The following is a 27,479-nucleotide window of genomic DNA, read 5'->3' on the forward strand; positions in this document are numbered from 1 at the left end:
AGAAGTAAGCAGTTGTCACCTATCAGTCTTCACACCACCTGTGATTTTTCTAGACCTACTGTCTTTTCTGAACTGAGGAGCTGTGGGTTGTTTTTTTTTTGTAATGGGAAAATTACTGTATACCTCTTTTATTTTCTTTTTTTCATTATCTTGGTAGGTTTTTTTAAGATTTTTGCTCAAACTATTTGTAACTTACCAAATTAGATTACCAAACTTACCTTTCTAATTTGCCTTCCAAATGATGGGGTTTCAGTTGAATAACTTGTCCGATCCAGTTTGTTTCCTTTGGGATTTTTCTTTAAGTAGTTTTGGCATAGATGGCTTGTGTTTGCTTTGACACTTCAGAGTCACCAGTTGCAATATAATCTGTGAAGAGTTTCATCTGCCTGTCTTTCACTGAGATACCACATTTTTATGCACCTCTCCTTTGACATAAAGCAAAAGGTGATTTTTTTTCTGCATGCTTAGTAACAAGACTGTTGCATTCACATTATGTTCCATCTCCTGTTGTTCAAAATTACATCTTTTTAAAACTGTCTTCAGTGAATCCAGCTCTTTTGACTGCACTTTATTGCCTTTCAGTGTTTTTACTGGAATCAAAGCTAGTAAAATTAACCTCATTTTCCCAGTAGAGAAATGCCTTAAGAAATTTCTGGGTACTATCAAGAAGTGCCCGACGTTTTAGCTCCGAGATTTAGGACTCATTGTGCTTTACGTGTGAAGTAAAGTCTGCAAAGACTCTTCAGTAGCAGTGATTAAATCTTTTCTTAAGAAAAAATTTCATCACTCTAGCCAGAATTCTTCATTAATTCCCTAATTCCAAAACATTAACTTTCCTGGCAGATTATGTGGTATATGTGAGAACACTTCTACTTACCTAAATAATAGTTCTTGTTTAATTACTCCAGACAACAGAGGTCAAGTTGCTTTAGATTTATTTATATTCCCCAAGTCCACATTACAAATCGCACACTTTAGACTTCAAGAAATGAAAGCAAAATAGCCAAATTCCACTTCATCAATCAAGTGTCTATAAAAGGTATGGATCAAATGGCAACCAAGTAGCAAAGACCAAAATGTGTATTTTTTCCACCTCACCAAAGTGTCTGGGGCGGGTTCACATAATGGTTTATGAAAATAACCTGAACAGAAATAAATGCTACTAGCCTAACAGGCTACATATAAAACCACTTCAGTTATATTTCACTGAATAACCAGCCAATTACAAATACAGGTATTTGCAAAAACAGGTGGGTTTTTTTAAGGGGCCAGTTTTTTGAACCAAGACACATCATGGAGCACATGCTTTCAATCTCCCTCCAGGATTTCAGAGCAGTGAAATGTGTTGTTTCAGGAAAATAAACAAAAAAAAAAAACAAAAAAAAAAAAAAAAAACAAAAAAAAACAAAAACAAAAGAAAAAGAACAATGTTACTGAACTATATCATACAGCTTTTATACTTGGGCAAGTTGGCATTACCATTCAAAATAAAGTTGTACAGAACTTAGTTAGAAACAAAGTTATCTAAAAAATCAAGTAATCAATTAAGGCCAATTCCTGTCTTCAGTGGGATATCTGCCTGAGTAAGGAACGCAGGATATGGCCTTCTGTTTGAAGAAATCTCATTTTCTCCAGCACAAAGGTAACCAAGGAATCCCATTTCAGTTATTCTAGAGTTGCTCCTAATATCCCAATTAAAATTTGCCAGTATGAAGCTCACCAAACACTTGATCCTCTTAAATAAACTCTCTAATGAACCACACAAATTCACACTAACAGTGAAGGCAGACTAACAGTGTATATCTTTGCTACAATAAAATCCACCATAAAAAATAGCAATAATATCCAGATTTGTACTTGATTGTGAAATATTCCGATTGTACCATACAGTACATTTATTAAAAAAAAAAAATCCTAGTATGTTGGGTTGTCTTAATTTCTAACACTTGAAATGTTTCAGAAAACTGCAGAATCACTATACATATTGCACTTCTCTGGCAAGCTGGGCTACTGTATTGTGGCAAAAACAACCAAGTAGATCTACTGAGGAATACAGCTTTTTTAAACCCAAAAATAGAAACTGAATTTCTTTCCTGCAGTTTTCATTAAAACTGTAACAATATTCTTTACAGGCTTTTCTAGGCATTTGTTTCTGAAGGACTGTGTGCTACTTGTTGCAGAATCTGTATTTATTTTTTTTAATCAACAAAACTGAAGGTAATAGATAGTGCACTCTGTGTTGAATCTATCTTCCTTCAGTCACAAACAAAATGAAGACAACACAAGTCATTAATACAGTACACTTAGGCTTCAGGTTACTGTCGCTCTAAAAATAGTTCACTTCAACACAAATAAAACCAATAATGAACTATTTGTTTTGAGTGAAAAACATCAATCTTTTGCAGCTTGGTTTAAAGTTTGATTCCTTACACTGAAAAATCTTAGCGCATTTGCTCCAGCTTCAGAGAAAATTATATCATTTTAGAGAAAAAGCTTTCAAAATGCTTGACACAAACAAGCTATTTATTCTTCGAGTTCTTTGTCAAAGATGTTACTAAAACCTTCTGTCCATTTCATGAACACAGGAAATATCCCAGGATGTCTTGAGTCAAAGTGGTCCATAAAGAAATTCTTTGGAATGCCTTAAGATTGGCTATAACTAGAGTTCTGGCTACCATTTGGACCCTGTTCTCCTTCACTGTTGAAGAAAACAAAAACATGTCTCTTCAATAAGAAGCATCATACTACATTTTTTATCCTTTTTTTAAAATTAAAAAATACAAGAGAGTAATACAAATCTGTGGAAAGAAAATACTTCAACATATACATAAATAGGTCGATATACTCTGCTCATTTTCATTTAAAAAATGCAAAGGCTTTTTTCAGCATGCATAAATAACTTCACCATATTTATGTGAATAATAATAATTTCAATATACATCCATGAAGCTGCCTGCTAAATCTACTTCTGAAGTCAACATTGTGAAGTTCACATTACATAAGCATGTGCACAGGAATTTGTATGTGCAGATTCCCAGCAGTGATACTTAATCACAGTAATTAAATACGATATTAAGCAGGCCCAGTTCCATTGAATCTGGCCCAGCCATGGAGCCTGACACTGAGGTACCTTACATTTGCTGAGCTGTACTGATCACATTCTAATCACATTAACACTCTCCATAAGATAGTGAATGTTATGCTTCCCACTAGCTCCTGAACAATCAGGCTGGTTTTGTATCAGAAACATCTGCACTGTAAAAATATATACTACACCTTGAATTAAACATTTACACATTCTTAAGATCATAGTCTAGTTTTTCCATAGGAAAGGTGCAATAAGGAAGTACCGTACCTGTTTGGAGGTGGTTTTGGTTTAGGCATTTTACTAAGAATAGTAGCCATCTCTTTTCTCTCATCAAAGTTCTTCCACTGCTCATACAGCTTCAGAATAACCCTGATTATTTCTAAAATCTGTAATAGAAATGAAAGCCTAAGGTCAGACATGATAGTGATTTTTCCTTTGTCATAGCCTGTTTAAGGGTGCAATTAACTAAACAGGCCCCAAACAGAAACTAAGCAACAAAATTTTTGTATTATCAACAGAGGTGTCTCACACTTAATCTGGTCACAAAAAAACATTTAATTAGTTTTTTGATTAATTGTGAATCAAAGCCTGAACAGAATACTTTCCCTTTCAACTGTATTTACTGCTTCTCTTCCCCTGCAAACTTAATACCTTTTTATTTATTTATTTATTTGCAACTACTGTCACAGCTTATAACTAAGCTCCTGGGAAAATACAGACTTGGGCACATGACTACAGCTAAATGACCATGTACAGTAATTGATGACTGTCAATGTTCTATACATATCAGGGGAACAGGGTGGGACAACAAAAGCCAAACCCACAAAACATTCATCTGAACTCTTTCTTTCCAAAAAACAGAGCCAAGGAGTTCTTAAATACTTCTTACATTCTTATACACATATAAGAATTGTTGAGACTTCATATTCTGCTTCTGGAAGTGTAAGAATTCCATACTGCTTTGGACTTTCTATCTACCTTAATTTCCTATTAAATTTCTAGTGCAATATTCTATATAAAAGCTGGAGAACGTTTCATTCATAATATGACTCATTCTCTAAATTAATAAAGTAGACTTCTTTCTTCTTTTTTAATACATGATTTTTGATTAAGTGCAGAGCAATACATTTCATCCTTGAAACGAAAGTCATAGTTAGTGCTTCACCATGTCCGCAGTGTACATGCGAAAAAAATCAAGCTTAGGCTTTATCACTGACATAAGAACCAAGACAAGTAAACATTCAAAGATATTCAGTATCACGCTTATGGTACTTTTATCTATTAAATATATGTTGGTCCTCCTTTGCTGCCAGTTTATTATCACCCTGCCTTTAAATGTATGACAGCATAATTCACAGAGCTCTCCATGCAGCATAGCATCCACATTGTGTTTACATTTCAAGACAAATCCTGGAATACAAACACAATGCTGTAACATCAGTGGGATAAAGAGAAATACCAAGGGCACAGAGGTAAATGGTACCTCTCAGTCATAACAGGCTATTTAATTCTAGACTCTCAGTTTCAAAAAAAGACTGAAAAAAATATGTGCTAAGTGAAACAGTGTGATAAGGAATATGAGTACTACTTCAATATGCTCACTGGAGCTAAATAAAGGTTAAAGAAGCCAACCTAAAAAGTAAAAGAAACTAGTGAGGATCAAGAACATTGTTAGTATAAGGACAACTGCACCCTGAAACCTAATAAATTAATGAAGGGAATTAACCTAATAAATTAAATAAAGGCTAGCATAAAAGTAGTACTTCTACTGCCTTTCTGTATTTGAAACAGTTGAAGAATAAGAATTCTGCTAACACAGCTAAACACCCCTATATATTGCTTCTACCTCCTATGACATGCTACAACAAAAAGACAGTTAATGAATAATTATTAACCTAATAAATTTGACACAGAATTTGCATTAGCAGGGAACTCAACTGAATGATCTTGGTGTCTCCCTGATTAGCACTGACTGAAGTCACAGTGCTGGGCATCCTGAAAGTGTCAAAAATGTTCTACACTATGCTATACTCTGCACATGTACAGGGAGAAAAAGAGAATGGTGTGCTGGGATGATGCTGAAAAGTGAATCAGAAAATCACATGCACTTGAACTTAAAAGTAAAACTCCTACTGACAATCTTGTGTGACGGAAAAGTGCTGTGAATTCTTTTTCTGGCAAACAATGTAAAAGATTTGGTTTATATTTCTGTCTGGAAAACGGCAATACCAGCAATGCTCTTCTGTTGTGCAATGGTTTTGTCCTGACTTTCAGAGCAGGGTGATAACCAAATAACATTATATTGTCTCCTTTCCAAAGGGATCTGCCTAACTGCAACAGCATCTAACAAGAGCACTGAATTTTAAGTTCAAATCAGTACTGTGGATGTGAAAGACAAGCATGAATACCCTTTCTGAAACAAGTACTGGGAATAAAAAACAGATTACCTTTTCCATATCAACAGACAGCTCAGCAAACCATTGCCTTGCATCCTTCTGCTGGACAACACAGGCCACATGTAGGCAAGCTGCAAAGATCAGGTGACATGGATATTGACTGAAGATACACTCTCAATACAGTTAGAAACATTCAATTTTTTATAAACTCTATACAGTTCAACAGAGAAAACTTGGGATTAATTATCTGACTTTTCTTTAAGGCTTTTTAAGTTGCAAGGCTACAGTGTCAATGCTGTATGAGACACAACCTGAAGCACCTTATGAGGGCACTGAGGAATGCTTGTGATGGCACAGTGCACAGAATACATCCAGGTAAACATGACAAGAGACATTAATTGTTACTTACCTAGAGCTATCATGAAAGGAGGGTACAGCAGACAAAGATCAGTTCTATATGTGTCATTCACTATCCTCCTGTGCAAAAAAGAACTTGTAAGTATCTTCCTATTCACCTTTAGACTATATTCCTTCAAAAACTGTTGCTGGATTACAAATATTTTGCCCGTTTTCTAGATGGTCGAAGCAATGAGGCTGCAGGGCAAATTATCAAGGAAAGAGATCTTTTCTCTTGTAAAAATCTCTTAAAGCCTTTCTTTTTTTCCCTTGTAGTCACAGTAAAAGTTTATTTAGAAACATTATTTTAGTACATAAATGTCTTTCTGCAATGGATGTGTATGTATACCATCAAATAATTATCTGTTTCACAGATAAATAAAGGCTAATATAAAAGTAGTACTTCTACTGTCTTTCTGTATTTGAAACAGTTGAAGAATAAGAGTTCTGCTAACACAGCTAAACAACCCTATATATTGCTTCTACCTCCTAGGACATGCTACAACAAAAAGACAATGTTGACAAAAAGAAATTTCCTTTACTCATAGTCACCATTCAGTAATGTTAAAACTGTGCTATTTGAGCTAGTCTAAAAAATAAAAATTAGACCACTGCAAAGTAAAATCACTACAGGGTTAAAGACAGAATAAGCTATGTCAGGGACATATACCGGCACAGGTTAACTAGGGCACCCTTTGTATTCAAATATGGCTAAGCCTGCTTGGTTCAGCAAAAGCTTAACCACCTTTGAAGCATAACTGTTAAACACTTCCATTCTTAACAAAAAGAGGAACTATTTCCATTGTCTTTATTACCATGCGAGAGGTAGCAGCATGTCTTCTTGGCCCATATCTTGCACATATTGGAGCAAAGGTCTATAAGGATGATATACTATCAAACAGCAGTCCTAGGAAAAATGTAATCGGGACAGAAGTTAGATTTCAATGCAGAGCATGTTGTCAGTTCATATTAAAACATTTGGTTTACAAGTCAATTACTGATGATTTTTTTAAGTAGCATTCTAACACCTAGCCCTGCTCCAATGAGGGCAATGCTCTCTCTAGAATACCATTACACAGCACAGTTGCCAATCTGTCAATGTCCTTCCCCTAAGAGACACAGAAAGTCACATCTGCAGCACACTGAAACCACATTTGCTTACAAACCCGTAATTCCCACGTGGAAATACAAAACGCTGCCAGAAAACAGTCTGCTACTAAATACCATACATGGAAAGCATGCCAAAATAATTTATGCTGGTTTGGAAAGAAAGAAAAGAAAAATTCCACTGCTCTCAAATCCCCTCATTTCAGGTCCAGGTAAACAAGAAGGAAAAAACTCTTGCTAAAAGCAGCCAAAAGTGTGGATACTACAAGGAAAAGCCACATTAAGTTACATGTGCTGAACACTTTTGTGAAACACCATCACTACACACACTATACATTGCATAGAATACTGGAAAAATAAGTGAATCCCCAAAATATAACTTCTTGTAAATGCAACTGCTTGCGCTAAAATGTATGCATACAAAACTCAAGAGTTACTGCCATGTATAGCAGAGGTATAAAGGACTAAATCTAAACAAGAATCTAAAAACTGTATTAAAATAACTTGTAGGTACAAACAAAAATTTTGACCTGATCTCCTATGTGTTCAGTTTCCAAAACATATTCTCTCATCTGCTGTCTACCTCACTAAGCTGCTCCCTGATTTCTCACTCCTTTTCTCTGCACTTGAGCAGAACTACTCTAGTACAGTAGTACTAGAATTCAGTGCTTAACCCATCCAAGTCCAAGCCATATGCAGAAATTAAGCACTACTTTACCCAAGCCCTCTAAGAAGTCTGGGTTGTCTCCTTTCAGCTACCTGAGCAAACACAGCAATGGGCTAGCTACTCTTACAAAAATAGGTATGGCTCCTTTCTTTCAAAGGGTTTGGATGGGTGTCCCACTGTGTTCCTTTCATCCAACAGCCTAACAGTTACAGCACCATCTCAGAAAATGGGAGGCCTGAATTCAGTTTCTTCCTCATAGGATTCAAACCCCCATTACTCTAATTATTAGGTTGCTATAGACTAGCTTGAATGGGATAGTACCCACACCTTCTGCTAGAACATTTAAGTGTAGCCCCAGATTCTTCCAGGCAAGAAGGAGAGGGCATAGAAAGAATACAACTCTCCATGGTCATAAGTGGCCATTCCATCTGGAGAAAAAAGGACGCTGACATCCCAGTCTCTGCATCAGGACTTAGGTACAGTTACCTCTCTCACAAAAACAGAAGCAGTTCCACCAAAAAACCCAACCTACCATTAATTCTAAGAGATAGAATTCACATTCTAGTATCTGCAAAGAAGCAAAACCACAGTTAATCAGCAGTATGTTTCAGGCAGCAGAAAAAATTAACTGACACACAGTTTAACATCACAAATGCACAGGAATTATCAACAATTACTTCTAACAGTCCTAAATGCATTTTATTTGAAACTACAAAACCAAAATATAAAAACTACTATTGGCTATTGCCTTATCACTATTGTAACTCAACTGCAGTCATAATAACAAACAATTTAAATATTTTGCATCATGTTTGCTGTGAAAGACTGCTGAATTGGCAGCACTTGCCTGATTTGTTTCAACACCTGGAACAGCAAATTGTTCCCAGTGCATAAAAACTTCACAGCAATAGAGAAGTTCTTTTGTAGAGTTAGACATCTTCTTCAGCCCACTAACTTGTCAAATAGCCTTTCAAAACATTTTCAGATTTAATTTCATATGAAATATTCTGTCCAATTGTAGCAATTATATCAGCTCTCACCCTCAATACAGAAGGTGATGTATTGGTGCCTTGAAGGAAAAGACTGGACTACTTTGGCTATATGAAAGCTGTACTCCAAAATGTATTTCCATCTGCCTTTACCTATAAAAGAGCAGTGCAGTTTTATTATAAGGTCTTAGGTATTTTATATTCTGACGTGTCATTTGGCTTTCTAGATTGGGTAAAAAGCAAACCAACAATTGTTACAGGCAATCTAAAACTATTTAAATGTTTAGCTTTCAAAATTCTACAGCAGAGGTCAAAATTGGTTTTAAGAAAAATTACAAAATTTCACAGTATTGTGACTGAGAATATCTTGAAAACCACTAGTAAATTTAAATTTTAAGTATTAATTAAAAACTATCTTTCCAGAGCCATTAAATTTTACAGGCAAAAATAAAACTGCTTTCTGTAAGCCAACTGCTCATGTGTGCAAGCTTGGAAGCATTCCAGGTGCAAAGGCCATTTACTTCCCCTGGAGCAATGTATTTGTAAACAAGAATATTCAAAAAAAACTAAATCTCTTTTCTCATCATGCTATAGAAAAACTACCTTTTCAGTCACCCTATCACATCACTTGTCTTTCCTGTCAACAATTTAAGGAAAGGAGGTTACGTAAGATTTTTATTACTTTTAAAGGTAACTTTCACAATATTCTGCACTAAACTAATCATGAACAAACCTGACATATGAGTATGAAAATATTTCTTGCTTAGTATTTAAAAGAAAACATTTCCTGCTAACAATTACTAATTTATTTGATCAAGTTATATTTCAAATAGCATACTTACATGGTTCATCCTATAAGGAAACTCCTTTGGAAAGGCATAAGAAAACCTAGTTTTCACTACAGTAAACAGAAAAAAGTATGTTAAAAATAATGTAATTAATACTTTTACTTATTTCCCTTTCTATTAGTTTATCTGTATATAGCCCTTCAAATCTACCTGGCAGCACAACTTTCAGTTTGTGGCTTTCAGTACAAAAGGCTTGTATTTCAAAGAGGAGAGATAAGTTACAAGATTTAAGATCCTAAAAAGGAAAGAGAAATACACCTGAACCCCAGATTTGCACAGATACTCAGCCAGACATTTGACTGCTGCTTTGGACACTATTAAGTCTTCTGGTTAACCACCTAAACTAGCTCAGCTAACTTCCCACAAGTTATCACTCACAGAGCTCTTCAGCTACTGATGTTCAGGATCTCAGATTCAACACTAAATCCAAATGGAACTTTAATGGGGAATTTTTTATATAGGCTTGATCCTTCAACATGCAAGATTTTTAAAGAACTAATGAAGTCTCAGAAAAGCAAGCCCAAAGGCAGGGTAAGGGAGCTCAGCCAGACTTCTTGCAGGTTCATAATGTAATTACTATCTCAAATTGAAATATTTAATTAATATTTGTGTATTTTACAAGGAGAATGAGTACAGTTAGTGCACTGGTAAGAAGCATGCTAATATGCAAAATCAGAGTGATTTCATGTTAGAATGCTGAACAAAGAAAAACAAGAACACTTGAAGATGTGGATTTGACACATAAAACATTTAAACGTAAAACATTTTGTACACATAAAACATTTAAAAAGCTATTTTAAGTCCTTGTTGTCCAAGGAAAACAAGCAACATTAACACCCTGGAAGTGGACAATATTCCATATATTAATGACAGACAGTATATTATTAAATGATACTATCAATATTACTTCCAGAAAATCAGTATGACATTCACTTCAAAGAAAAGACAGCATCAGTCCTCTGTACCGAAGAATTCACCATTTAGACCTAGGGTGAACTTCGCTAGAAAATTTGTTGTAGGACACCAAGACTGGGCTACTTGTTGGAAATTTTAATTATTTCAAAAAAGAGAAGAATTAATAAAGTATTTTCTCAAGATGTATGCAAACTGAAGGTGTACACGGTAAAAAAAATACCAATTTGAGAAAGAAGATAGGGAGAAAAAGCATTTTTCCCACAAAGCAAACTGCAGACACAACCATTACATGGAGCTGTTGCTTTAGTGAGATGTGTTAACAAAAGAAAAACCTTTTGAAGAGGTTGTTGAAAATCAGGTTAAGATGACGTTCCTTACAAAGGAAGCAAGTGTTATTAACTTCATGTTGCTACTGAGCTAAAAGCAAGCAAACCTCTTAAACCAGCCACCATTACATTAGTAACCCCTTTTTTTAACTTCTTTTTGCTTTTACTTGTCTTGCCTCATCTTTTCTTGCCTTTGGTATTAAGAACTCACAAAAACTGCTGTGTGCTACTGAAGAAACTCTGGTAAAGGAAGACCAGGTAGAATAAAAGAAGAAATGTTTGGAGAAAGCCTGTTGCATTTTGCCCCCACTTCCATGAAATGCACAGTACTTATCAGGGCTGACAGGACTTCTAGGTCTGAAGGAAGAGCTGTGGGGAAAATCTTCTATAAGGTCATGAGACTGGAATTTTGAGAAACAGCGCAGCTAAGAAATAGATGTCCAAATAATCAGTGTATTTACCGAAATCTATCTAACCTTCTCATTTATGCATCAAAACTTCCACACAATTATGCTTCTGATGTAAAAATAGCAACTCTCAGCGCTAAATCCAGTACTGGTCTTGGCCATGCTGGCACCGAAGATGTGTTTCAGTTCCTGGTGGTGGAACTGTCACACGGCCAGCCCCATGGACTGATACACTCTCTGCATCGGGAGGCTGCAGATGCAGCCAGTCACCTGTCCCCTCAACGGCTACATGGGATTTTGAAAGCGCTGACCTACATTTGGAAGAGCAAAGCCAGGAATTGCCCGTTGAGAGCAGCTGGACCTTCTGGGTCAGATAACAGCATTCAGCTAAGGAAGACATCACTTCAAGAGTTTGATGGATGATATGTAAGTTACATGAACTGGGAAATACAAAGGCAAGTGGGAAAGATAGAGAACTAAGTAACTACAGTGTATTTTTATTGAATTTATTGTGAACAATAAAGTGTGTTTTTAGAAATAAATACCATGTGCAAAGACTAATTTTATGATGGGGGGAAAAAGGATTAAAGCAAATTTGAAGGTATGCAGCCTACCAAAAATTCTTAAAACAGGTACGTCCACAGAACCATACCTTTTAGTAAACAGACAAAATCGTAAATCTCCAATTCTATCTTCAAGTAATTCAGAATTCAATTTACTACCCAAGCTTGTTTATAAATTTCAATAGTTTTATGACTTTGTTTTCACTTATTCCTGGCGTAAGTTCCAACCATAATCAACCAAAACTAATACAGAAAGGATCCTTCTGTCTGTTTTTGGAAACAGAAGCTCTTTATTCTAAATGGCTCTTATAGTCCTCCATGATTTGATAAAAAGCTACCTTTTAAAAAAAAGCAAAGAAACCAACTGATTTCCCTACAGAGATACCTAATTAGAGCATAACGAAAATTACTGATACTTACATACAGAAGTAGCAGCAGAAATCAACCTTGTATTTGAAACAACACCAAATTCCTGAAGAAAAAGAATGGTAAATGAGGTGAACCACCTGAAACACCATACACTCACAGTTATCAAATTGAAATAATGGCTTCTTACTAAACTGGGCTTCTTTTTGCAGTATTGTAGTATTTGTTTTTTACCCCCACCCCTTTTTTTTTTTTTTTTTTTTCTTAAGGTAAACCTAAGTTATTTCATTGATTTGTTTCTTGATTGTTTGTGAGGAACAGTAAAGATTCATGAAAGGCACTAAAATACCAAAAGCTCAGTTGGCTAACATTCTTTTTATAAAATAGAGAAGAGGGCTTCAAGGAGGTTATTTTTGCCTTATTCCATTTGGAAAGAAAACTGTCTTTAGAAACCTGCCATTAACTAATTTTTTAGTTATGTTTTCGTTAAGTCTTAGCTCCTGTGCTGAGACAGCTCTCTGAAAAATTTCTGTATACAGTGTTCTTTCAGAGAAGTCCATAGCTGAATCAATAGTGCTGCCCTCTAAAGCTGCAGAAGCTTTAGGAAGGCTACACAGGAAGGAAGGCTACACAGACTTCAAATTTAAGGTACATCTATGTATATACACACTCTATGTCTGTGCCTCCTTAAAGGCTCATTTAACAGGTTGATAAAAAAAGCACTCTCTCCAACACTCACACTATTTTCCTTAATGTCTTCCAAACACTGAGTGTCACAGTACTTGTACAGACAACAGTATCACATGTCACCACTAGTTTAGTAGGACTGTTTCTACCGTCCATTAAGTATTTCAGCTCCGTCTGTAAAACTCCTTAGTACTGACATATCATAAAGTAGCCAATTTGACTTTTTTCCATTACACAGACACTTCTCAAACAGCTGCAAACTTGCTGCATTACAAGGACTAACAGCAGCACTCAGCTTATGCTCACTCTTGGCCACATTCAAAGGGGAGCACTGATGGTGGAGGCATGGAGCTCTCTCACCATGATCCCTAATGGGTCAACTCCTTATGATAATTTCTAAAGGACAGAGCATGAGCTACAACATGCTTTTAATCCAAGTAATGAAAGTGTGGTAAACTCTGAGGATCCCTTGCTATATGAAATAGAACAAGATAATTAGGTAAAATAAATTCCAATTATGTTTTAAAGTTTGAGTAAACATAAATAAGGAGAAACACACCAGAAAGGAGACACTGCTTAAGATATACACAACTTAAGATACAGTGTATTTAAACACTGTGTGACAGTGAAACAGCCATTTAAAATATTTTTTTCAAGTTTCAGAGGCACTTCAGGGTTAGTAATTCAAACAAGTTTTGAAGGCCTTCTCTGTCTCCTTTTCTTAAATGCTATAGAAATCTATGCAAAAAAGAGAAGGTTTCAACCCCCAAAGCATGAAGAAAGACAAAAAAATTGAGAGTCCTAAATGTTTTCTTTCTCTCATACATCACATAATGTTACATTAAAAAATTGTAATACTTCATACCTCTACTTTGGATGCCAAAAACACACACGTAGGAGCCATTAATACTGGATCTATACTTTTTAGGGAATATCTGAAATGTTACAACAAAATTATAATATGTTGTTTCATACATGTAGAACGATTAATCTATTAAGAGCACCACACTTCCTTTTGAAAAAGCAAAGCTTAAGTTAACTTTATTAAAGCATAAAAGCTTTACACCATCCAGAAAACAAAAGTGGCACTGTTTTTAATACAGAACTGCATTTTTAAAGGGCTACCAAAATGTGCCTAGCAAATGTTTTATTCTTGTACCAGCATAGTAAACAGTCCTACCTGGCATAGAATCTCTTGAAGTAGACTGTAGCAGTTGCAATAACTTGTTGTCTTAATTTAAGATGTTCACCTAAAGCCTGGATAACTTAAAAAAAAAATGAACAAAAGCTTGAGTTGAGTTTTTTGAAACAATTTGACACCAAATAGCAAAGGGTCTCAAAACACCGCTAGCGCTAGTGCTGGGGATTCTAAGGAGCAGCACCACAGTCTTCTCCCTCTGCTGCTCTAGAGAGACAACACGCTGCTGAAAACCTACAGACCTGCAGGTGAAGAACCACTGCCTCCTGAAGCTTGGGGACACCTTCAAAAAGGAAAAGGAATTTTGACTCCATTGTGTACAAAGCAAGTATGACCTTTAAGAAGATGACAACACAAATCTCAGAAGAGTAAAGCTCAGGTATTCCATTTTAGAGTACAACAAATTCAGACACAGGAAATATAAAACCTCAGCTCTTCAGTGCCACACAAAATGGATGGTTTTTTTCAAACAAGTAAAGCTGCCAACACAAACACGGTCATTAAATTTGGCAGAGGCAGCAGGTGTTAAAAAAAATGACATATTTAGTCTAGGGAGAGGGGGTGGGAGACCAGAGGATGTAGTCAGCTGCTCCAATACGGTGGTCCTCTGCCAGTTGGCCAAGACACAACCCTGGTGTCATCTGTGCAGGTAGCTCTTGTTTGGCCTCCCAGGCAAAGGAAAGGTGCCAAGCAAATTAGACGCATCAAGCTGGGATTAAGAGCAGGGGTTGGATGTAAAGAATGGCACAGTGAAACATAAGGTTGTTACTTGTTATTTTTCCCATAATTCTGCGCCGCCATTATTCTGAGCACTGCTCGGCTCTGTGCAGACTCCCTCTTCTTTTTTTCCTCCCTCATGAGAAATGTCAAAAACAATATTTTAAAATACACGTAAGTAGATATTTAAAGTATGTACAGCAGAACCAAGACAGTGACCATTGGTGGGAAAAGCAAACAATTCTGTTGCCAGTCATCACTAAATTCTTAGTCTCTACTTAAGCACCTGAAGTAGAGAGTTTTTTGCCCATGCTCTTATCACGTATCCCCTGCGACAGCCAGGGTACACATCTGTCATCTACTGGCAAGGCCCAAAGCAACACTAAATCCCTGTCTGTCTCATATCATTCTTTTTCTAGAGAATACCAAATTTGGATTAGTTTTGACAGTGACAGCAGGACAAGCAATACTTCTGAAAAGGGTGTTAAACACAGTATGCAATGTCTGTACAAATATTAAACATTTGATCATCACATCTTGGGAGGCTGGAAAGTATTTTTGCCTTTAATTTGACCATGGGGCTAAAAAGCTGTCCTACTACTAGGGCATCAGAAAAATTCAAGTATTAGGCTAAACAGAATTCTCCAAATATGTCTCATACTCCCATGGGATTTTAGGAATGGTTAGGCCATCTGCTGTCAGAGAAAAATCAAGTGTGGTTTAGAAGAAAAAAAATGGACAAGAGCCTAGAGAGACTTAATGAAATGGAAGCTTGTATATGCTGGGAAAAGTCCAATGTTTGCAATTATTTTAATATTTGAAAAGAAACTATAAGATAATTTATTCCTGTACATTTAGAAAGTAAGCAGTTTCAGTAGTTTGGGGTTTTTTAATAAAGGTTGTTTTAAATCTGAGTATTTTCAGTAGCCTTTAACGCAAACTGCTTCTGCCCAAAACCAAAAAGGGAAAACAACTAATACACTTCTCAACCAAAATCAGTTAAGGCTTGGTGATCCAAACACAGAAATCAACATCAGGGTTTTTTTCAAACTACTTTAGAAGATGATCTTTTTCCTTCTCTTCATAGCTGCAGGGAGCCATATAATCAGTCAGTGATCTACTGCACTTGTTTTCCAATGAGGAAGCAGCAGGAAATTGCCCCTCTCCATGCAGATTTTAAATTGCTTTAGGGCACAACCATCTCTTGGGCTGACACACACTGAATGTGACATGCTGGGGCTGAGCCTCATCTGCTCTCAGGTAGTGCAGATGGGAGACAAGGGGGGACCCAAAGCAGGGTCTCTATTCAGAGGCAGGCGAGGATACAGCATGCTGAGGGGCTTGAACACGGTGAGCTCTGGCCAAGCACAGAGGACCCCTGCCCTCTGTCCTGCACTGTCCTGCCTTCTTTGCTAGAGAAGGCGAGAAAGCCCAGCACCACTTACTCCTGCAGAGTAGGCTGTGTTTGTACAGGCACAGGGGAGATGCTGGCAAAGCTGCTCTCCAGCTGCCCCCAGTCACTCACCTACCTTCAGGGGAGGCATGGAGTGCCAAGGAAAAAGACCCTGGGAACCACAAAACAATACTAACAAACTAACTTGTTTACTTTGTAAAGCTTTGTTTACTCAATAAAAACAATGAAGTGAAACATTTAAAAAGCATATTTCACAGTTCAAATTAATACTAGTGAAAATTAGCATAGAAATACAGTTTTAGAAATATCCGTAACCCTCCTTTTGTCTCTTTTTGTATTTTGAAGTTATTATGACACTTAGTTTTAACCTCAAGAGATTTCAGGAATGGATCAAATGGGTAAATCATTGCTAGCTTGATTTCCTGATGCTCTGTAAGCAATTACACAGAGGTATCCACAGTGATCATGTTTATAGCATATGCAATTGTTACAAAAATAACTAAGCAAACAGAGAAGCAATGGTATCTTTCACAGATACCATTCCACCACTGACATAAGATCTTCCAGTGGCTCTGGGAAAGTCATTTCACTTCTCTGTCTCAAGTCTGGCCAGACAGCTGAAAAAAATAAGCATTCTGTACTTTAAAGGACTCCTACAAAAATCTGTTAAGAGCTGTTTGCAAACAAATTACTAGTTAGCAATATCCTTTGCATAAGGAGATTGTTTTAAATATTGAACAATTCCACAGAGAAAATTTTAAGTGCCTTTGTAATCTGATATACTCTGGTGTGGCCATTCATATGGATAGCTAAATGCTTTGCAAGATCAAGTAAATCTTAGACAACTTCACACACAAGTCCCAAATTCTTTGGGAGAACACGCTGCCTGGCAACAGCTCTCAGAAACTTGCTGACAATTTGAGAGCCACCTGGTACTGGGAAATCAGTTAGAAGTCAAAATACAAGCTGTGTTGCAGGTTTCAGAGAATCTAAGTGAACACAAATAACAAGTTTCCAAACTCTGCTGTTTAACAGGACAGCACAGATCACCTAAAATACTTACCCTACCCTAAGAACCCACCAAAAGCCTGAGTCCTAATGCTTGACATTGAGCCTTTAATACACTAGCTTAGCAGTTTCTGCTTGCTTCTCTTCCTTTTATATTTTGATAAGAACCTCTTGAAAATAAGAAAATGTACTGTTTCGTCCTATCACAGGTAAAAATGTTATATATGCAGCTAATTAGCCTGCAAGGTCTCCTAGAATTATGTAAGTATAACTAAGAAATTATTTATATTCCACATCTTTGTTAAAATAGGCTGTGAAAGTATATGCAATACAACAATGAAAACATTACATTCTCTAAGCAATTCAAACCTCCATTTAGACATGGCACACACTGCAGAGATTTTTATGGCAGAAATAAAAAAAGCTTTACCATTAGTAAAAAATATCTGTAGCTTCCAATATTCTTCTTCAGTCAGAAATTTCAAGTCTTTCTGGCGTTCTTTCAATAGATCTTGTTTATCCAAAATCCATTGTAAGCTAGAGGGATGGAAAATAATTTCAGCAACTCTTTATCAACATCATACCAAGTGTCTCCTATACAAACAGATTAAGAATTAAGGCTCGGGGATAAAGGGCTTGTGGCCTTTAACAAAGTCACAAACAATCTTCCCAAGCAACTGCTCTTCAGGGTTTTCAAAAGACAACTGAAAAAACAAACAAACAACAACAACCAAACAAACACAAACAAAAACCTCCAAACAACAAAACATGAACTACTAGGGGCTGAGTAATTGGCCTCTACCAGCAGCAAACTGAGCTGGCTGTACAGACTTTAGACTCCGACAGTCACTAACAAGGTTTATGCTGCAGCCATTTCATTATGGGCACCATTCAAACCTTGACGTGCTCAGCACGAGGTGTTTCAGGGCAGAATCACAGAATCAATCAGGTTGGAAAAGACCTCTGAGATCCAGTCCAACCCATGACCGAACATCAGCCTGTCAACTACACCACGGCACAGAGTGCCACGTCCAGTCTTTCCTTAAACACCTCCAGGGACGGTGACTCCACCGTCTCCCCGGGCAGCCCGTTCCAGTATCAATCACACTTCCTAATGCCCAGCCCAAGCCGAGGCCCGGCTGCCCCAGCGCTGGGGACCCAATCTCCCGCAATCTGCCGCTGGAGCCCGGGGTGGCGCGGGCACTCACCCCGGGACGTGACCCCTGTCCCGGAGCGCCCCAGCGCTGCCCAAGCGGCGGCTGAGCGGGGCCGCTCCCGCCCCCAGCCCGGCTCCCGCCCGAGTCCCGCGGCGAGCAGGCCCCGCCGCCCGCCCGGCGCTCCCGGGCCTCCCTTCGGCGCCGTGCCCGCCGCCCGGCCCGGCAATGAATGGACAGAGCGCGGCGCCGGCCCGCAGCACCCGTGTCCCGCGCCCCGCGGCCGCGGCACCCACTAGTGAGAGCTCTGCCAGAAGTTGCCGGCCATGGGAAGGAGCGGAGCGGGGAGGAGGCGCCCGGGCCCGCGATGCCCCGGCCCCGCCGCCACAGCGCCGCCGCCCCCGCGCCGGCAGCAGGAAGGAGGAGGCGGCGCCGCCGCCGCCGGCCGGCAACACGCGGCTCTGCGAACCGTTCCCCCGCGCGCGGGTTCCGCCCGCCCCGCAGCCCCCGGTCCCGCTCCTGGCACCGGGACACGGAGCGGGATGGGCCGGGAAGGGGACCCATCCAAACCCGGGCCAGCCCCCGCCATGGGCACGGACGCATTCCACTAGGACAGGTTGCTTAGCGCACCATCCGACACGGCCTTCAGCACTGCCAGGGATGGGGCAGCTCTGGGCAGCCTGTTCAGTGCCTCACCACCTTCACGTGGAAAGAATTGCATCCATATATCCATTTCAAACCTCTGTCCGTGCAAAGCTGGCTGCTTCTCTCTCTCTACTGTAAGCAGCCAGGAAGATCCAGAGCTTACTTGTCTTGTGCCTCACCTAAATTTCCCTTCTACTTACCTTCACGGCTCAGCTTGCTCCATGCTGGAATTTTCCTCATTGGAGAGAATTTCTAGCGGTATTTACTTATTAATTCTAAATTTAAACTACAAACAGGAAGTATATGGGCCTGCTTTCCTTCCATGCTCTTTCCTGTCGTGGCTCTCAGCTTCTTAGTGGGATCTGAAATGTATCAATGCCATGCACTTGAAGACTTGGGAACAGGTAAGTTAAAGGGAAATTTAGGTTCTATTTAGGAACTATGAAGCAGAGAGGGAAAATGCACAGGGTAAATTGGTGTCATGCTTTAGAAATTATATTCTCAAATGTTGTGTTCACACTGAAGCTACTCTAGACCTCCCATGACTCGCACACTTCCCCATCCTCTTGTCCCCCTGCTGTGCGTGGCTGGAGAGCAGAACTGGAGGCATAAAAGATAAAGATCATGGACTGAGAGAAAAACAATTTACTGGAAACAACAATGAGATAAGAAATGAACAGTAACAGCAACAACACTAATTACAAGAAAACAACAAGTTGTCGCTCACCCTATGGAAACCCCCATCAATGCCCAGCTGCTCCCTCTGCAGTGCTATCCCAGCCTACAAGTGAGTCTTTTTCCTGCTCTGTCCTTGGAAAATGATACGAGGTGTCATAGAATAACCTCTAGGTACTGGCCCTGGCCCTCGTGGCTGCAGCAGAAATTAAGACTGTCCTGCCTGGAAGCAGGACAGATGGAGCCAGTGGTGTTTCTAAATGCCTTTGCTGGCAGAATGAGACACTGTTCTGACATGCCAGAGAGAATCTAGGTTTGAGACCCTCTTTATACATAGGAATGTGGAGGAGGGAGGTAGAGAAAAAACATTTTGCATACCCTTTAGCTTTCCTTTCTCAGTGTAAGGAGACGTGACTGAAACCACAGGCTGGGTTTGTGGGGATTCTGTGGGGACTCTCTGACCTGACGCCTTTCTCCAAAAAATATCTGGACTTTGCAAGGTATGGGAAAAGGAACTTACTCTGCTGTGTCAATGTCACAAAGAGGTGAACCAAATTGCCAGCAAATGCCCTGGATCACAGCCACCCACAGCCACATCACACAGCATAGCACAAGCACCAAGGAATCATCAGAGAGAGAGACAGAGGCTGCTGTATAACAGAGGAGCTTGTCATAGCTTCACTGAACATACAAGAGCAACCAAAATAACAGCAAACCTCATGCTTCTGGTTATCACATCAAGTGAGCATCTCTTTTTTTCTTCACCATCTTTCTCTACCTGTCCCTGGCTATTTTCTTGCTCTGATTTAGTACCTGTGTTTTGTTCCCTCAGTGGTGATTTGGGCTTCTGCACAGTCAACAGCTGGATGAATATGAGACAGCTGTGTGCCCAGGTGGCCAAGAAGGCTTATGGCATCCTGGCTTATATCAGAAATAGTGTGACCAGCAGGACCAGGGCAGTGATGATCCCCTTGTACTCAGCACTGGAGAGGGTGTGCCTCAAGTACTGTGCCAAGTTCTGGGACCCTGAGGTGCTGCAATTTATCCAAAGAAGAGCAACAGAGCTGGTGAAGGGTCTAGAGCACAGATCTTATGAGGGACAGCTGAGGGAACTGGGGTTGTTTAGCCAGGACAAAAGGAGGCTTAGGGAAGACCTTATCACTCTACAACTTCCCTGAAAGGAGGTTGTAGCAAGGTGATGTCAGTTTCTTCTCCCAGCAAACAAGAGATAGAACAAGAAGAAATGGTCTCAAGTTGCACTGGGGAAGTTTTAGATAAACTTTCTTTACCAAAAGGATTGTCAAGTGTTGGAATAGGCTTCCCAGGGAAGTGGTGGACTTACTACCCATCAAGGTACTTAAAAGACATGGGGATGTGGCACTTGGGGACATGATTTAATAGTGGACTTGGTAGTGCTGGGTTAACTTGATGATCTGAAAGGTCTTTTCCAGTTTCAACAATTCTATGATTTTACACTTCAGTATCACAGAATATTAGTAGGGACTGGGCAGGATATTTACCATAGCTATGATAAATGCCATTGCTGCACTGCACACTAGGCGTGGGAAACAGCTCTGCTTGCCCTGTATCTGGCACCACAGGGCTGTCTAATACTGCTGGAATGGGAGCACTTGGCACCACGGATTCATGCCAGCTCCACTCCCAGACTGCCTCTTTCCCAGCAGGACAGACCTCGCGTTGCATGACCCCATTTCACAGCACTGCAGTAGACCACAGCAGACCACCAGACTATGGAGAGGGAAACTCTCCCTGCTCCACAGACCCAAAACCAGAGAGGAACAAAGACTCCTTGGGGTACACATTGCCCTGCAGTGGGACACTCTGCCATGCTGGAGTTACTCCAGTGCTCTACAAGGGGACACCCTGCTATGCTGGATATCCTCCCTGCAGAATGGCAAATGGGGCCCAGGGGACTCCCAGTGCTTGGTGGGGGCGGGGGGGGGTCACTGTCAGCCCTGCAGCATCCCTTGAGCAAAAAGGCAAAGGGTCCTCTAGACTGAGCCATGCTGGGAATGCCAATTGCCAGGCCACGAGGCCTGCAGCTGGTGTGGGCCCACATTGCAGGGGTGCTGATGGCCATGTGTGGATGCCGCCATGACTCCATCTCCCTGGAGGCCCAGCTGGGAGATGCTTCCTTGGACAGGGGCATGTCAGGGGGCAGACAGGACAGAGCTTTTTCCCTTTGACATTGCTTTTGAACCTTTCCTTTCCAGGAGCTGTGTGGAGGATCATTTTATTTACCATGTCCTCTGTGTGTGTGTGTCAAAACAAGCAAATGAAGATCTCATGAAACAGATGTTCAGTGCTGCTGTGTGTGCAGATGTCTCCTTGCTCAGCCTCAGACCTGGCTGCTGCTCTGAGGGACATCCAGATATAGGATGAAAAAATCGCAGCCAAGAACCTGCAGGTAAAATTATACTTTGTCATATTTGTGAGATGAAATTATCTGTCAGCTCTTGCTGATCTCTTCCCCCTCTGCCCCCCTAATAAAAACCATCACAAACATATTGAATATACTTAGTAGTCCATTGCTAGATATAAATATATGCAGGATAGTTGGATAGATTTTTTCTCCATAAAAAATGCTTCTTCCAATCCACATCTTATAAATAGGATGATACATGGTCAGTTTTTTGTTCATGGGTTCTCCCCCACAATTGGAAATACAATATTTTCTTTATCTCTTTCCCTTGAATGCACACAAAAACAGTCTTTGCAGATACTCTCAGTTTTTTCACATGTTTACGTATTCATCTAATAACTGAAAACAGTACATATCTTTTCACAGATCTGACAATAAGCATTCTTGTTTGCCCTCTGCTGTTTAATATCCCCTCAGGAAATGAATGAGTGGTACAAAACCAGATTTACTGACTTTAATCAAGCTTCCACAAAACATGCTGAGAATGTGAGACATTTCAGGGAAGGAACAGGGAAAAGAAGTGTAAGTGGAATTGAAAACCCCTTCCAGCTTATGTTATGTCACTTCTAATGGAAGCCTTTGTTATGATTTCACTAAGTTAGGTAATGTGACAGTTGTCCGATATTTTTCCCAATAATGGTGATCTTTTAGGCTATATTTTGCAACAAGCGAGGTGGATTGGAGGAATGGTAATCCTGGATGTGACTCCATGTGTCAAACCAGCAGCAAGTAGCCACAAATAATATTTATACATATGAAACAAAAGTTCACCTGCTCAGTAATGCAGGTATCTGAACATAAGGATCCTGTTATTTTGAATGACAATGTCAGGGAAAATGATTTATGTGGGAGAATTTTTTATTTGAAGCACCATCAAAGACACTTCCACTTCCACACCAAAAACAGACTCCTGCAGAAGCAACCATTTAATATTTTATATCAGAGACATTCAGGATCATTTCATTAGATGAGGGAAAGACCTTAGAATAATGAGGGTTTGTTTTACAACATGAAAATAAATAACACGGGTTGGAGGTGTTATTAAAACCATCAGCTCTGTTGTGAGAACCTCTTGATGAGGATAGATGGTTCAGCCACCTCCTGCTGCCCTTTGCTTAAAATAATTTTTTAAAATCAGCATTCCCACATAGTAGCCTGTTATTTCAAAGGGTTTTCCTTTCTGGGTCACAGACACACTGGCATTTAACCCCACCTTCTCTCAGTAAAACATGCAGCAGGAGCATATGCAGGATGGAGTATCATATCAATGTTTTGTTGTTTTGATTTTTTTCCTCCTCTAGTCTCCTTGAAATGCATCCGCCGCTTCAATGGCTCAGGCTTTCCATGCAGGGAGTAGCCTGTGGGTCTGGATCCTGAGCAGCTCACCCTGCCCAGGCTGAGATGGTTATTCAGGCTGTCCTTGAAACCCTGAGAGTCACACGGATCAACCTGCAGGTCAGCTACTCATTCACATGTGGCATGTGTCCCATCAGGAAGGACTTTGCCTCCAGCAAAGACCAAGTTGCCAGGGTCGCTCCACTGGGGACCTGTGCTGGGACATGAACAGTGGACTAAGGGTCTCTTAGGTAGCCTGCACCTCACAGAGAGAGTTTGCCTCTCTCTCACCTCTTCCCAAATGTTCAGTTAAACAAGCATTAAGCAGGTATGGATAATGAAAGGCTTCCTGAGAAGCCAGGAAGCTGACCACAGCTGCTGCCCAGCAAGACAGGAGACCTCTCTATCCTACCCACATCCCTGGGTGCCTCTCTGCACCCTAAACAACTTTTCACAGAATCATAGAATCATTAATATTGGAAAAGACCTCCAAGATCATTGAGTGCAACCTTTGATCGAGCACCACCATGTCAACAAAACCGTAGCGCAAACTGCCACATCCAGTTGTTTTTTGAACAGTTCCAGAGAGTATGACTCCACCACTTCCCTCGGCAGTCTGTTCCAATGTTTAACTACTCTTTCAATGAAAAAACTCTTTTTGATGTCCAACCTCAACCTCTCCTCGAGCAGCTTGAGGACATTTCTCTTTATCATGTCATTAGTTGCCTGGGAGAAGAGACCAACCTTACTTCTACCACCTTTCAGGCAGTTGTAAAAAGTGACAGGGTCTCTCCTAAACCTCCTTTATTTCCAGGCTGAACATCAACCTCTCATCATGATTTACTCTTTATGCCCTTCGCCAGCTCTGTTGCTCTTCTCTGGACACACCCCAACACCTCAATGTCCTTCTTGTAATGAGGGGCCCAGAACTGAACAAGGTCTTGAGGTGTGGCCACAACAGTGCTGAGTGCAGAAGGACAATCACTTCCCCAGTCCTTCTGGCCACACTCTTGCTGATACAGGCCAGGATGCCACTGACTTTCTTGGCCAGCTGGGCACATGCTGGCTCGTGTTCTATTGTTGACTAGTACCCACAGTTCCTTTTCCACTGCGCATCTTTCCCGTCACTCTGCCCCCAGGCTATAGTACTGCTTGGGGTTTTTATGACCCGAGTACAGGGCCCAGCACTTTGCCTTATTACACTCCATAGAGTTGTCCTTGACCTATCGATCCAGCCTATCCAGACTTTTCTACAGAGTCTTCCTACTCTCCAGCAGATCAACACTCTCACCCAAATTACTGTCATCCACAAACTTAGTGAAGGTATACTTGATCCCCTTGTACAAATCATTGATAAAAATATTAAACAGGACTGGCCCCAAACTGAGCCTTGGGGAAACCCCACTACTAACCGGCCACCAACTGGATGCAACACCATTCACCACCACTTTTTGTGCCCAGCCAACCAGACAGTTCTTAACCCATCAAAGCACCTGTCCAAGCCATTGGCTGCCAGATCCTCCAGGAGAATGCTGTGGGAGACAGTATTGAAATCTTTACTGAAGTCCAGGTAGACAACATCCACAGCTTTTCTCTCATCCAGTATATGGGTCACCTGGATCATAGAAGGAGATCAGGCTGATCAAGCAGGGCCTGCCTTTCCTAAACCTGTGCTGATGGGGCCTGATGTCCTGGTTGTCCTGTATGTCCCAAGTGATGGCACTCAAGATAATCTGTTTCATAACCTTCCCTGGAACCGAGGCCGGGCTAACAGGCCTGTAGTTCCCCAGATCCTCCTTATGACCCTTGTTGTAGATGGGCATCACATTGGCCAACCCTCAGTTGTCTGGGGCCTCTCCAGTTAGGCAGGGTTGATAATAAATGATGGAGAATGGCTCATTGAGAAGGGAAGGAGAAAGCAAATCTGCCTTAAGAATGTAGATTTTTGCACTGAGCTCTTGGCCCTTCCACAGGAAATGATATTGCTGTGAAATGGAAGTGGCTTGCAGCCTACCCTCCTGCAAAACAGCAGGGATGCTCCTTTGCTACTCCAGGCTTGCACAAGGGCTTTGCCCACTTCCTCAGGAGCTCTCCTTCCTTTCTCACAATTCCTCCAGGTTTTCACTCAAAAATCTGCATTTCCCCCTGGAGAGCAGCTCTTCCACCTTCAACCCGAGCCTCCCGCTAGTGCAGCAGTTGTGTCGCTTTTATTAACTCAAATAAAATGAAGAACACTTATTTTCTTGCTTGACTCGGTCCTGTGGGACCTCGGGAGCTGGATTTTCTGCACGACTTCGCGAAGGTATTGGGTAACCTTGAAGCAACCCGGCAGGCAGGAGGGGGTTGCGCCTCCTGGTGAGCACGGCAGAGCCTGGCCCGAGGAGAAACCCACCCCCTTCCCCAACAAGCCTCTGACATTACAGGAGAGAAATGAGCGGAAAACAGAGAAGCGAGTTAATTAGTTGCATCTTCGCCGGATCACGCTTGAGAGATGCTTTCACAAGGGCAGGCTTCGCTGCCTTGCTCTATCTGGTAACGAACGGTTTCTCTCCAAGCCAGAAACTCGGAGGGAATTTCTGGATCTATATAAGTAAAGAATAACTATACAGCCAAAGAGAGAAAATGTATCCCTGCCCCATTATATAATTCCGTGTCTCTATTCCCCTGGACAGATTTCATATATGAGAAACATACACACCTATATATATCTTATGTACATATTTTCCATCCAGTTTTGCGGGCTCCCAAAGGGAATTTGAGAAACTGCTGTCTTATCACCCCAGGTTTAAATGGCCTCCAACACAAGCCGCCTCTGGGGCCGGCCCGGCGGGGCCGCAGGACAGGGATACCGCAGCCTACCCCCGACGGCATCCCGCAGTCTCTCCGCACAATATGCGCGGCTGCGCTGCGAACCCCGCGGCTCCGGGCCGGCTTCTCCTCGCACGGACGGACTGCGGGGGGAGCGCCGATAAGGTTGATATTTATAGGAGTTGAGAGACACGGAGAGCGGGGCTTGCTTTGACCACTGGCACAACGGGGCAGGGTGACAGTTTCAGGTGGTCTGTGATGAAAATCTAGATATTTCCTCTCCTGGGAGCTCATCCCAGGTGACAAGCGTATTTTTGACTTCCCCAAATTCGAAAACAATACTTTTTTCTTTGCAAGGTTAGGTACTGGAAAATCTCAGCACGCCGGCTACGGGGCACCCAGACCGTAGAAGGGGCTGTCCTTTCTCAAATAGAAGTTGTCGGGAGCTGCAGGGTTTTCCACAGATCGGGCAACGCAGGGACTTGGCCCGCAAGCCGCAGTGCCAGAGGATGCGGACAGCTTGGTGTGGCGTTGGCAGCTCGGTGCCCGGGGGTGCGGCCACCTCGGGGGCTGCCTGAAAGGCTCAGAAGGGATGACTGGAAGTCAGGTATTCCTTCTATGGGGACATGCGTTTGCAGAAGGTCCAATCCCACACTCATCCGAAAGCTGCTTCTGTACCTGGGGGTGAGCCCTAAAGCCTGGGGGGCTGCTCTGACTGACACAGACTGTTGAAAACCTTTTCTCAGTGGTAACTCAGTGTGCGCAGTCGATTTTGTTTGTTTGTTTTTCAAATACCTCGGAACATGGGTTTAGAAACAATAGTGTCAAGTCCTTTCTCAGGCAGAATACCTATACGGTGGGCATCCTAATTCAGCTTTAAAAACAATGGCACAAAAGAAGGGATTAGTTCGACTCTGATATTTTGAGCCGAGCAAAGCTTGATTCAAATCCGGTTTTAAGTGTTCATTCCACAAATAATTTAAGGAGATCAGCTTATTAAAGAAAAAACAAACAAAAAACCAAACAAACAAACAAACAAAAAAAAAACCCAAAAAACCCACGCCAAATACCAAGCTGTGATAGAAATATTCAAAGATAAATAGGATTTTTCCCTCCTAGCTGTGGAAGAGCTAGCCCTTCTGTATGTCTGTGCCCGAAGTGTGCCCTTGTTTTTCCGTGTGAGAGAAGCAGAGTGAGACAGAAACTTTGAGGTTAATCTGTCCTCTTCTTCTAAAGGCATATTTGAATATTTATACTGAAAGATGATGACACTGAGGAAGCTGAGGGCAACGGTCTGCAGGCGACTGGGCAAAAAATAATGAATAAT

The 27,479-nt window shown here is 40.8% G+C and overlaps 1 protein-coding gene across 2 annotated transcripts; it reads right to left on the reverse strand.

The window, feature by feature from the left end:
- Positions 1 to 918: 918 nt before the first annotated feature.
- Positions 919 to 18,701, reverse strand: CCNC (cyclin C). 2 transcript variants are annotated; one of them, XM_004174228.6, is made up of 12 exons: positions 18,543 to 18,701; positions 17,523 to 17,629; positions 13,936 to 14,020; positions 13,621 to 13,690; positions 12,123 to 12,174; positions 9,486 to 9,541; positions 8,187 to 8,222; positions 6,696 to 6,787; positions 5,894 to 5,961; positions 5,536 to 5,615; positions 3,356 to 3,474; positions 919 to 2,698 (listed from the first exon to the last, which is right to left on the reverse strand). In XM_004174228.6, the coding sequence occupies exons 1-12, from the start codon at positions 18,572 to 18,574 to the stop codon at positions 2,644 to 2,646; spliced, it is 852 nt and encodes a 283-aa protein (XP_004174276.2). In that variant the 5' UTR covers positions 18,575 to 18,701; the 3' UTR covers positions 919 to 2,643. The 2 variants fall into 2 exon arrangements, with proteins under 2 accessions (XP_004174276.2, XP_072782825.1); XM_072926724.1 differs by lacking the exon at positions 13,936 to 14,020 and having other exon boundaries at positions 18,543 to 18,638.
- Between the last annotated feature and the right edge of the window lie 8,778 nt (positions 18,702 to 27,479).

Source organism: Taeniopygia guttata, chromosome 3, assembly GCF_048771995.1.
Source record: "Taeniopygia guttata chromosome 3, bTaeGut7.mat, whole genome shotgun sequence".
In the NCBI taxonomy this organism is placed as follows: domain Eukaryota; kingdom Metazoa; phylum Chordata; class Aves; order Passeriformes; family Estrildidae; genus Taeniopygia; species Taeniopygia guttata.

What these genes read in the sequence shown, in the direction of transcription:
- CCNC (XM_004174228.6), bottom strand. Translation starts at nt 18,574, where the DNA reads ATGGCCGGCAACTTCTGGCAGAGCTCTCACTA. An exon ending in TTCTGCTGCTACTTCTGTAT is followed by an intron (nt 9,542 to 12,122) that starts GTAAGTATCAGT and finishes TGTTTACTGTAG; the next exon opens with TGAAAACTAGGTTTTCTTAT. An exon ending in TTCCTTATAGGATGAACCAT is followed by an intron (nt 8,223 to 9,485) that starts GTAAGTATGCTA and finishes GCTTCTTTGCAG; the next exon opens with ATACTAGAATGTGAATTCTA.